Source organism: Lynx canadensis, chromosome A2 (genome assembly GCF_007474595.2).
Source record: "Lynx canadensis isolate LIC74 chromosome A2, mLynCan4.pri.v2, whole genome shotgun sequence".
Lineage (NCBI taxonomy): Eukaryota > Metazoa > Chordata > Mammalia > Carnivora > Felidae > Lynx > Lynx canadensis.
The window spans coordinates 165,787,952-165,800,566 of NC_044304.2; the positions used below are offsets into that span (position 1 = coordinate 165,787,952).

The 12,615-nt window shown below is 49.2% G+C and overlaps 1 protein-coding gene across 2 annotated transcripts in view; it reads left to right on the top strand.

The window, feature by feature from the left end:
- The window catches only part of DPP6 (dipeptidyl peptidase like 6), a 729,761-nt gene that overhangs the window by 587,616 nt on the left and 129,530 nt on the right, over positions 1 to 12,615 (top strand). For both annotated transcript variants that reach the window (XM_030308879.1, XM_030308880.1), the window contains exon 8: positions 11,478 to 11,598. In XM_030308879.1, coding sequence (XP_030164739.1) covers positions 11,478 to 11,598 — 121 coding nt within the window. The remainder of the gene's footprint in view (positions 1 to 11,477; positions 11,599 to 12,615) is intronic.

Consider the following 12,615-nt stretch of genomic DNA (forward strand, 5'->3'; position numbering starts at 1 on the left):
CCTGACTTATTTCGCTTAGCATAATACATTCTAGTTCCATCTGCATTATTGCAAATGGCAAGATTTCATTCTTCTCGATCTCTGAGTAGTATTCCATTGTATATGTATATACCACATCTTCTTTATCCATTCACCAGTCGATGGACATTTGGGCTCTTTCCATACTTTGGCTATTGTCGATAGCGCTGCTATAATCATTGGGGTGCAGGTGCCCCTTTGAATCAGCATTTTTATATCCTTTGGATAAATACCGAGTGGTGCAATTGCTGGGTTGTAGGGTAATTCTATTTTTAATTTTTTGAGGAACCTCCACACTGTTTTCCAGAGCGGCTGCACCAGCTTGCAATCCCTCCAGCAGCGCAGAAGGGTTGAATTACCAAGAATCTTAAAGCCTCCCATTGACCAACAGCCTTGGCATCCCTCCACCCATCCACTCTCCAGAGGGGATTATAAACTAGGAGACTGGAGGGTCACTTCCTTGCCCAGTTGAGCAGAGGAATGGCCAAAATACAAGTGACAGGAGCAAACCAGAGCAAGTAAAGAATTCATTTAATCTACAGACTGACTGGTCAGCTCCTGACCTTGAGAAGGGCTCCGCAGCCTGGGGTCGTTGACAGGGGGGTGGGGGGGAAGGCGCATCAGCACCTGTGAGTGTGTTTGTTGTTATCCTGGTTCAGAGGCAGCTGCTTCCTGCTGTCATCAGTTTCCAGTGCATATGGTTTGAACGGGCCAATTATACTTTATTTCCAAGTCTTTCTCACATAATCTACACACAAAAAAGTCTCCTTTGATGAGCTTTGCCGACTGCTTTTTGTAAATGTTCTCTCAGTCTCTGTTCCCGTCCAGAGAGCGCCCTGCATACTTAGCAATGTTGGGGATCATTGTTGTTCAGTCTCTGACAATTTGATAAACAAAGTAGTCCCTCTGCAATAGGATTTCTATTTGTTATGAGCGAGTACAAACGCTTCTGTATTTTCCAGTACTTTGTGTGGTTCTGTGATGCATCCATGCATGTCCTTTACCTGTTTTTTTTTTAATTGCACAGTGAGTGTGATTCATGATTTCCACTCACAGGAATTTATTCTAGGGAGATAGTGGAGATATAAGCAAAGGTTTTACCACAAAGATGCAGTGGTAGCATTTTTATTGTAATAAAAACAGAATTGTGCCAGACAACAGGACCATAAAGGCATTGCCCCTAGTGAATCTCCAGAAGGCACGTGTCAGGGATACTTTGTGACACAAAAGCATTATTGATATAAATCTTAACTGCACATGCTGTATGACCTTAGTTTTATTAAAAACTAGATTTCGTGCATGCGCACACACATCTAGGAGGGAATCAAATACAACAAAGCTTCTGTTAATAGTCATATTTTGTGTATGCACGCGGCTTGTAGGATTGTGACATTTTTCCTTTTTTCTGTATATGCTGTGATAATGGTGAACATGTGTGGTCTGAGGTTGTGGGGTTTGCTGCCCTCATAGACAAATGGCTTGATCTCGGCCAGCCGGTTTGCTCTTCAAAGAAACCCAGCACTGTTTTACTGTGCCCTCCTTTAGTGCTGGCACATAGCCTTTCTTGTAATTACTCCGTAGTAACTTCACTCCGGGAAAGACTTGCAATGCCCACCATCCTGGGAAGACGGGATGCCCAAGGAGCCTTAGGGCCGCTCTGAGACCCCTGTGGGGGTCTTGTATCAATGGAGCAAATATGCTGACTTGGAAGTCCACAAATGGCCGTGGTAGTCATCCACTTGACCCTCAGGAGTACGGACAGGAACTGTTGGCCAGCGGGTGGTACTAGGGGTTCCTCTCCTGCAGGACCGCGTGCGGCAGTGCCCCCACAGCCGTAAGCAGCCACTACCTCCCCCGTTCTCCCTGCCAGATGACAGCTCGGTAGACAGGAGCCCATAGGCGGGTGTGGCATCTTCCCTGCCCAATGCCCCTCTGGAGCCACGCACCCGGGAAGTCACGGCTACGGCTTCCACTCAGTATATACAGTTCTCCTCGCCCAGATGCAACGTGTCATAAACCTTTAGAGTCCCTGTCTACCCATACCAGCTGTCCAGGGAAATAGAAACAAAGTTAGCAGAAAATCAAGCTCTATGTGGACCGGACCACCATTAAGTTCTAAATGCAGAACAGTTTTTTTTAATCCACGAGTTGGTGGTTCTAACTTGCTGTTACGGGACCTGTTGATGAAGCCATTCAAGGGACCAGAGGTTACTTTTGTGGTATACCTCGAAATTAAAGCCCTATAGAAACATGCATATGGCCAGTGGCAGCCTCCCAGGGATGTACTGGCCTCTCCGGTCGGCATTTTGCTTATTTACTAGAGTCTCCTAAAAGATATGTTGACCGGGCTGCAAGATTTAGAGACAGAATTTCCATGTTCTGGTGACGTGTTCTATTTGTGTGTAGTTCCAGTAATGTGAGTTAACTGTGTGTAGTATGTCCTGTGGGGTTAGAATGGAAGTGAAGTGTACCTTAGAATGCAGTGAAGATTACCTAGTTTCCTTTAGAAATACATAACATCCTTATGATCACTGCTGAACCAGTGGTAGGTGGTAGTAACTCCATGCCCCATCCGAACAGGTCTGTGTTTCACCCTAGGAATTAAATTTCATGCCCTGTATAATGGGATCTTTCATCCTTATTTATTATGGAAACATGAGTAAAATTGTGTTTGTTCAGGAAATAGGATAACTCGAGAAGTGGAAACGAGGCAAGAAGCAGTTAGTAAATAGTGTTATCGGAATGGCTTCTTGAGATTAGGAAGTCCATGCCATGTCAGTTAAAGAAACCTAGGAGAGTATCATAATTGAGGTTTTTCAACTGCTAAATGGAGAGTCCATGTTCCCCTTGATAGTAACATGCTGGCCTCACTGTGAACGTTGAGCATTGTTGAACAATGTAGAAGATAGGGGAAATCATAGAGACCCTCGCATTTACAGTGAAGGACGGGAGGCTCAGCAGGTGGCCCATGTGAAGCTGGCTAGATGGCAGTCTCAGCTAGAATTTAGATTTCTGCTTCAAGCCCCATGTTCCCTCCTCTTCTTCATTCTGCCCTGACCTGTGTTGCTATCTTTTTGCCAAGCACTGAGCTGTTCAATATGCTTCCCTATTGGCCTTGATTTTCCAGAACTAAGAGCTAAGTTGCACCCAATTACAGTAATTATCTCATCCTTGGTTCCTGAGATAATTAGCTCCCTCTTTAGCCATGAATGTCACTTTGAGCTTTATTGTAACCACCCCTCGAACGTGTGGAGATGTGTGTTATTGTCCTCTACTGCGAATCCAGTTTAGAAATACTGAGGGTATCAATTAGCACTTAATACACACACTCACACAGACAAATGTTGATTTCTACCGAGTCAGCTGAAGTTTTATTAGGTTTTCAGATTCCAAAACAAGTCAAAGATTCAATTAGTCTAAACCCAGCTAACTCATACACTAAATATTGGTTTTTCTATGTACTACTTACGTGGAAAAGGGTTGTACCAACAGCATCAGGGAAAACAACTCTGAGGACAGGTATAGGTTCAACCCAATCCATTCGTCTACAACTACAGCAACAGTTCTAGGCAATGAGAATACATATTTATGCCGATGAGCTTAGGCAACTCAAGTTCCCTACTCAACACCAATTCCATGCTGTATACCTCATTCTATCTAATATATCCCAAAAGTAGGAAAATATGGAAATACTTCTCTAAACATTGAAATTAGAAAGATCTTTAATTAGAGAATTCACCCTGAAAACTTGTTTAACTGAAAGTTCACATTCCTCCAGAGATTTCCAATTAATTGAACTCGTAAAGAATTTATTGTTACCATAGGATGCCTAGGTGGCTCAATCTGTTAAGTGTCCAACTCTTGATCTCAGCTCAGGTCACAATATCACAGTTCGTGAGACTGAGCCCCATGTTGGGCTCTGCGTTGACAGCATGGAGCCTGATTGGGATTCTCTCTCTTTTCCTCTCTGTGCCCCTCCCCGCCCCCACACTCACTCTCTTTCTCAAAAATAAATAAATAAACTTTAAAAATTACTGTAACCATGAGTATATAAACCATAATAAGTCAAAAGTGCTTATTAAAAACTAGGATTAGGGGCACCAGGGTGGCTCAGTCGGTCAAGCATCCAACTTTGGCTCAGGTCATGATATCGTGGTCTGTGGGTTTGAGCCCTGCGTCAGGCTCTGTGCTGACAGCTCAGAGCCTGGAGCCTGCTTTGGATTCTGTGTCTCCCTCTCTGTCTGCCACTTCCCCACTCATTGTCTGTCTGTCTGTCTCTCTCTCTCTCTGTCTCTCTCAAAAATAAATATTAAAAAACTTTTAAGTCACACTAATAAAAATATGTGTTTTATAAAAGAATAGTGAAATATACGTTATATTTTCAGCCTGTTTGGTTTGTATTTCATGAAATCTCTATTTAAAATCAGAATGTGTCTGGGGGCAAGGGATGTGCTAAAATCGCTGTATGTATGGCTCGCACCTTCTACTGCAAGGATAGCAGAAGAACCAAAATGCCCAGAAACGAGGGAAGGAATTGGTCTCCATGAATCAAGATGAAGCAAAAGCAAATCCATAGAAGAAATACTTTTGCCAACTAGTTGTTTGAAAACGAATCCATGTCCTTGTGGAGTAGGGCTGGACGCACGGTCCTGTTACGGATGCTGAGGGAGAAGAAGGGTTGGGGACGCGCATCCCTGCCCTACTGGACTCTCACGGGGACTGTGGAGAAGGACCCGTGGATGCTGAAGGGGAGACATCTCTGTGTGGCAGCAGAGGTGAAATGGACCAGAAAGTGCCAGCAAAGTCCTGAGGGCGGGGTGAGCCCAGGAACGTAGGGGAGAAGCTTCTGCTGCGCCTGGGGATAGAGGGGGATCTGGCCGGGCTGGGAGGGAGTCCCAGCAGGTGCTGTGGGCCTTACCCAGCAGGAATGAGTGGGGCTGATTTGGGAACAGCAGAGAGGGGGGCCTGGCAAGAGGAGGTTTGGATGGGAAGAGATACTGGATGCTTCATCCTGCCGGCGCGGGGGAGGGAGGAACAGTAGAACGACACCATATGGAAAGAAGGATCTGGTCAGCTGATGTGTGTTAAAGCCGGCGTTAATATGGTTTTCCAACGAGGAGGAAGAGCCCCCGTACACCTGCTCGGCCTTCTCTTCAGAGCACTCGCCACCGTGATGTGGATGGAGTGTGGTGTTGATGTGAATTACGAGACCGTTTGGGACCCGACGGCCCCTCCCGATGGCGCCCTGCAACCTGTGAGATAGGGGGACCCCAGCGTGGGTATTCCCATCACATGAAAGCTCGGAGGCCTCTCTGCCATCTACCTCCTCCATAAACAGGGACGTGCCCCAGGCTGCCGCCCTCGCCCTCTGCCACGGAGTTCGGGCCTCTTCTGTTAAAGGCCTTCTGTCTGCGTTTCCGCTCCATCCAGAAAATCCCCTGGCACCTTCTCCTCTTTTTCTTCTTCTTCTTTTTTAACATCTCTGGACTTTTTAGTTTCCTTGCCTTTGATCTGGAAATATTCCACAAATTCTGCTTTCCAAAAGTTTCCTTTTTTGGTTGTGAATTAAGGAGTGACGGCCTCCTCCCACCCCGGGCTAGATCTCGTCTGTTGGGCGTCGTCTGGACCGCTCCCCACCCTCTCTAGAAGCACGGTGATGCGCTTGGAGTCTGGGGCTCCCAGGTGAGCTGGGTGGGCCAGGATGCCAGCAAAACTTCCACCCTGCAAGTTCTCGTGAAATTAATTTAAATTTATTTCATCAAAAAAGATAATCGTGTCTGATCACACACAGAGTAACGTGGCCCCCAGAGTGGAGGGGAGGGCGGCAGGGGTGCCGAGGAGACAGCACTCAGGCCCAGTTCTGTCAACTGGAGTCTTGTCAGCTGAGAAGACTGATGAACCAAGAGGAGAAACATGGGGTACGAAGGTGTGTAGCCCGCTGTCCCCGTCTGCTCAGGTCATGTGCACAAGGAGGGAAAACTTGACCTAAGTCTTTCCGCTGCGGCACCTGCCATTGAGGGAGGCTGTCACCAGCTTGCGCCCCGAGACGCGCACTGACGGCCCTTTCTTCACGGCCTCTGCTGCTGAGGTCAGCGAGTCTTTAGGAGGGACAGCCAGGGCCGCGTCCCTCTGGGGGCGCCTCCCCTGTGTCCCCAGGGCCCGTGGCCGCTCCTCTGTCAGCATCTCCACCAGCTGCTGTGGCCGAGTCCGGGCAGGAGCAGGAAACGAACTCTCCTCAAGTCTCTGCTGATTGGTCACTTCTGAAAAGAGCTTCCTCTCATGCCGGCATCCACCGGAAGCGCTGCCGCTGGCCCGTGGGATGTGACCATCCTGCCCCACTTCTAACCTCCCTCATCCTCTCTGCCTGACCTTCATGCTCCCTCTTTAAAACCCTCTCCACATGCAGCCACGTGCGTGTCGGTGAGCAGAGGCAGGACAGTGAGGACGGCGATGCAGGGGCTTCTGGGAGGACGGAGCCCAGCAGAGCCTCCCAGGGTGACCGGGACTTGGGCAGACAGCAGAGGAAACAGCTCCAGGTGAGGAGGACAGAGAAGGTATTGAGGAGGGCATCAGGATCACCAGTGTGCAGGACGTGGGGACTGTCTTCTGTCCCACCAGAAAACCCCGTGTCCCCAGCGGCCACTTGTGGTGCTTGGAAACCACCACGTAAGGACCACAGAACACGCTTTGTCACCGTCCTGTGCTTTGTGTACATCTCATTACTTTGGGGGATATTTTCTAAAATTTTGTTTAACGTTTATTCACTTTTTGAGAGACAGAGACAGAGTGTGAGCAGAGCAGAGGGCAGAGAGAGAGGGAGACACAGGATCCAAAGCAGGCTCCAGGCTCCGAGCCGTCAGCACAGAGCCTGACGTGGGGCTTGAACTCACGGACTGTGAGATCATGACCTGAGCTGAAGTCGGACGCTCAACCGACTGAGCCACCCAGGCGTGCCACTTTGGAGGATATTTTCTAACACTTTCTGGAAGAAAGACTCAAGGGCGGAGTTCCGTGCCTGGGATTGCAGGGCTGCGGTGGTGAGGGCGGGCTTTGCTGGCTCAGCAGCCTTTTCACGGACTAAACTTGAGCCTTTTCACTGGTCCCGGAGCAGCTGTGGGGTACAGAATGTGCACAGACCCGGCTGCCAACCAGGTGTCCACAGCGGGGAAGGCTATAGAGGTGGGTGGCCCCTTCACTGGAACTGATTCTAGAGCCTTGGCTGATAGGATTTAGGAGCCAGCAGGGCCTTGAGGCTGGCGTGGCCCAGTGGGTCATGCGGCACTAGACCCAGGCTCCCCTGAATAAACCCAGGTAAGGGAACACCCTGTGATGGCTTCTGTATCTGCTGGCAAAATCCTGGTGACAGTGACACTGTGAACTGTATGCCATCCAGTCATGTTCTATTGCCTGAAGAAGTGGCCAGAGGGAGAGTGAGGAGACGCTGTGGCTCAGACAGGTATCCGTGGTCTCTGGTTCATTTCTGGTTAGAAATCACACCTTTTGTTTATTTAACAAGTCGCTATAAAGAGGCAGTGTGCTGTAGCTGCTGAGAGCACAGACCTGCTTGGGTTCCAATCCCGACTCCTCCTCGGATTCCCTGGTGACCTTGGGCATGGCATTTTGCGACCCCCACACCACCTGGTTTGAACCCCTGCTGACCCCTGGCCAACAAGACATTGGTCAAGTTACTTACCCTCCCCGTGCTCGTGTTTGCATCCTCAAAACAAGGCTCATGCCTGTCTATAGCATTATTTTTTCAACTGAATTAATGTTTATAAAGCATTTGAAAATGCATGGCCAACATATGCAAAAAACAATTCAAAATGGATCATAGACCCGAAACTAAGAGCAAAAACTATAAAACCTTAGAAGAAAACAGGGGGGGGTCAATGCTCATGACCTTGGTTTTGGCAAAGGATTCTTAGATAGAACACAAAAAGCACAAGCTATGAGAGAAAAAAAATAGGTAAATTGGACTTGATCAAAATTAAAAGCATTTATCCTTGAGGGTCTAGCTCAGATGTCACCTCCCCCGTGAAGCCTCTCCTAATCCCCCCAGACAGAATGGGTTTTTATAATGATGACGGTGGTAATCATCGCACAACAACATGATACAACAGCAGTAGCAGATGTGCTAGCGAGCCCATCCTTTGTGCTGGGCATTGCTTTGAATTTGCCAACTCACTCTTCTTGTCCACCTGAGACTAGGTTGTTACCGTCTCTAGTGACAGGAGAAACTGAGGCACACGGAAGCCAGCAATGGGCCCAGGTCACGTAGCACATCCTCTGCCCCCACAGCCCGTGCTCTGGACGCCCTCGTGGGGCCTGGAGCACACTGAGCGCTGTAGAATCTGGACTCCCGTCTGCAAACGGGAGCCCCCATGGACTGCCTGTCACCCTCGCGCCCCTGCATGTTGTCGGACCACCATAAATCCTGCAGGGGAGAGAGGCCAAGGGAGGCAGTCGGGTCTTGAACCCCAGACCAGACGCCTCAACTCTATTCCACAGTTAACAGAAGGCCATTTCAGGTTTTGTGTAACAGAATGCCATGATAAAGGTGGTGTTTTAGGAAAGACTGATCAGGACGGCCAAGTAGGAGGTGAACTTGGGGAGGGGGTGACAGGAGCAGGAACACCTGTTCCCAGTGGATGTGCCAGGGAGGCACCACCCACCTCAGGCTAGGTTGTGAGAAACCCCCCGGCAGGAGGGGAGTGGCTGTGTTCGCACCACGGGGGCCAGGCCAGGGACTGTGGGGGTCGCAGGCCAGGAAGGTGAGGTGCTCCCGTGGGCATCAGGACCCGAGGTGATGGCCGGGGTGCTGAACAGAACATGGAGAGTGGAGAACTCAGCCACTCTCCCCAACACCTACCCTCCCCGTGCCACCATTCACAGAGCCACACCGCGTCCCTCGCCTCTGAGCCGAGCTCCACTGGAACATCTGAAGGAAAAGGTAAAACGTCTCCCAAGCAAAACGCACTCTTAGGTACAACTTGTTTCTTTTCATTTCCTTCCATTAAAAGTAAAACCAAGGTGATAAAAGTTTTAACATCTATCACAGCAAATTTTACTCACCCAAAATATTAATTGGCTGCAGTCTGATTTAATTCAAAAATTTATTATAGGCTTAGAATACATAAAAGAAGTTAAAATCTAGTAATACATCTTACCCTTAGGCAAACTCATAAGAACAGCTACTGAAGTTAAATTAGGATGTATACTTGTGTCTGGAAGTTTTCCAACTCGTTTCGGGATGAAGTGAATGCTGTAAGCGCCAGGAGCCCAGAACAGAAAACTAACACTTGGTGGTCCTTTCAGATCTACCGTCAGTGAGGACCATCTGGGGAAATTGCCTTTTTTTGCATTTTCAATAAAAAAAAATTAATATTTCCACCCTTTCCTGCACTCTGCAAAATACCCTGTCTCTGTGGTCTCTTAAATGACACTGACAGTATGTTTTTCTAGAATTTCATTAAAAGCCTGAGCCTGGGTGGCTCAGTCGGTTGAGCATCCAACTCTTGATTTCAGCTCAGGTCATGATCCCAAGGTTGTGGCATTGAGGCCCGCATCAGGCTCTGCACCGAGCACGGAGCCTGCTTTAGATTCATTCTTTCCTCTCTTTCTGCCCCTCCCCCGTCTCTAAAATATAAAACAAAAAATAAAACAAAGAAAAGAAAAGCACCATATTTGAGTCCCATTCCTGGTCCATATGTAGAAGTCGGCACTTGGCCAGTTGCTACCAGTGTGTCCAAAGCCTTGCGGGCACAGAAGCGGGGATTCCTACAGAAACACAGGGCAGAGCCGGTCAGCACCTCGGAGAGCGCAAATGCTTTGTCTGCAAGTCCTTACTTTAAGAGACCTTAGGTTTCTCTGGGGTCACAGATCGTAAATTTGTCTGCAGGTTGGAATCGAGTGGGGTGTTTTCTAAAAATCCTGATGCCTGGCTCTCAGCCCTCGATACTGATAGTGGGCTGGGCTGATGGACCAGGCAGTGGGGTTTCTAAGAGCTCTCTGGATCATTCTCGGGGGCCATCAGCATTCAGGAACCACGGACCCAGACCATCCTCTTCTCCGCAACTGGGTCACCACCACCCAGCAGGTCAGGAACAACTTTGCTTCGTGTCACCCCTTCGCCTAGACCTTGGTTCACTCAATGCCGTCAGCGGCTGTCTCCTGGCTGGTGTCCCCCACTGTCCCCTTGTCAGCACCCTCAGATGGCCAGGCAGCCACACGGTCCCCCATTCATGGTCTCGCTTCCTTCTCATCGCCAGAAGACTCTCATCTGACTGTGATGCTCCCCTTCTCAGGCCACCATCAAGGGCTTCCTGCTGCTGGTGGGGCACCTGCCCTCCCCTGCCCCCCCCCCCGCCACCATGCCCCTGACAGGACAGCCTGCAGGAGCCTCTGTCCACCTCCACCAATACCCTGTGCCCGCTTGGTCTCTGCTTTCACACCGCTTCTTCTCTGTAACCAGCTTCTCATCTCTGTGCTGTCTTCACTGAGGCCTCAGCGTGAGCAGCACTTTCTCGAAACCCTGTCACTTGCCGTAGCCCTTGAGGACTCTATGCTGAGTGAAAGACGGATATTGTATGATTCCACTTACGTGCGGTGCTTAGAGTCTCCAGATTAGTGGAGACAGACAGTGGAACGGGGTGTGGGGGGCTGGGGAGGGATGGGGACTAGTGTTTCATGGGGACAGAGTTTCAGTTTGGGAAGATGGAAGGTTCTGGAAGTGGTGGTGGCGATGGAGGCACGACAGTGTGAATGTACTTAATGCCACAGGACCGGACACTCAAACACAGTCATGGTGGCAAGTTTTGTGTTAGATGTATTTTTCTGCGATAAAAAATGTTTTGCCCATCACTTTCTCAGTGAATCCTTTGGCCTAAGTTAGGGATTCCCGTTACACGTCCCCAGAGCTGCACCTGCACCCTCAGAACATTTTCCTGGTAAAGTTTGTCTTCTTTACCAGACTCTAAGTAGAATAAAAGCCCATTCTACGTCCCACCCCATTAATCACCGCACCTCCTGTGATTGGCACAGAGAAGGCACCACTAAATAATTTTTAATGAATAGCGAATGAATAAATGCCAGATGGCCAGTTTTTCAGCTCACCCATCTTAATTTCTAGGAAAAATACAATAGCTGAAATAGTCAACACATTTGACGTGCAAGTGCCTAAAGTATCAGACCACAAACTGTTCACGCGTGGAAAATGATGGCACAGGATGAACGTACCTAAAGATGGCATAGGGTGAACCGTGTGAAGTCTGGAGTCTCTGATTAACCAGAAACGCACACGATACATGCGTGAGCCCCACCTGATCCTGACGCTGCCTTTGTCCTATCAGATAAATGCACCAGGCAGATGCAAACCACATCCCCAACTTCTGATTTCTTACGAGTACCCTATTTATAGCCACTTCATTGGTTAACACTGTGTTTTCTCTCTTCCCAATTAGATATTTATCTTTGAAAACAACATCTACTACTGCGCACACGTCGGGAAGCAGGCCATTCGTGTGGTGTCTACTGGGAAGGAAGGCGTGATCTACAACGGTCTCAGTGACTGGCTGTACGAAGGTGAGTCGCACCGGGTGGGGCAGACGTGGGGGTCTGGGGTCCTGCTCCTGCTATGCTGGTGGGGGGGAGGGGTGGTGGTTTCCTTCCACTTCAGCTGAAAATTAGCCTCTAGTTTCTTAAAGTTCTGCTAAATTAAAAAGACACTGTTGGAGCTTCAGGGAGCATAATGCTGTCAGGGTTGAGCCCTCACCTGGTAGCCAGGTGTGGAGGGCTTTCCAGAACCCAAGCTCCTCGCCGAAGGGGAAGGGGGCACTCTTCTGGGAGGTGTGCAAATGCAAAGGTTTCTGGACCCCCTCCCAAGCGGTGGGATGCCTCGTCTTGCCTGGGGAGGGAAAGCTGGAAAAGAAGTAACGGGTGAAGCTTTCCAGAGAAGCCAGTGCAGGTGGTTTGCTGTTCCGAGTGCATCCGCCTTGTTGGACATTTCCCACCACTGGTTTTCTTCTGGCGCCAGAGGACTCCAACTGAATGCATTATTAAATAACTAAAAATCTGAGTGGGAAGCTCTTCTTAAACGTTTATAGTCCGTCTCCGTGCTAATGTTGTCGTAACAACGATTATGTATCGATCGCTAGTACGTTCCAGTCACTGTTCTGAGCACTTTCTTACCTGTTACCTCACTTAACCATCTGTCTGTCTCAGCTCGGGCTGCAGAACACTGTGGATGGGGGTGGGTGTGAACAACAAGCATGTTTCTCACCGTTCTGGAGGCTGGAAGTCCAGGATCAGGGTGCCGGCCAATCTGGTGTCTGATGAAGAGCCCCCTCCGCACTCATAGATGCTGTCTTCTCACTGTGCCCACACATGGCAGAGAGAGGGGAAGAGACAGATGTGGTCTCCTCATCCCCTTAGAAGGGCCCTAATCCCATCAGGGGGGCTCCCCCCTCATGACCTCATCACCTCTCAAAGGCCCCACCTCCCAACACCATCATGCTGGGGATTTAGGCTTCAACGTGAGTTTCAGGGGACACAAACACTCAGCCCGTTGTGCCCTCACCACAACATTCTGACGGGAGCCGT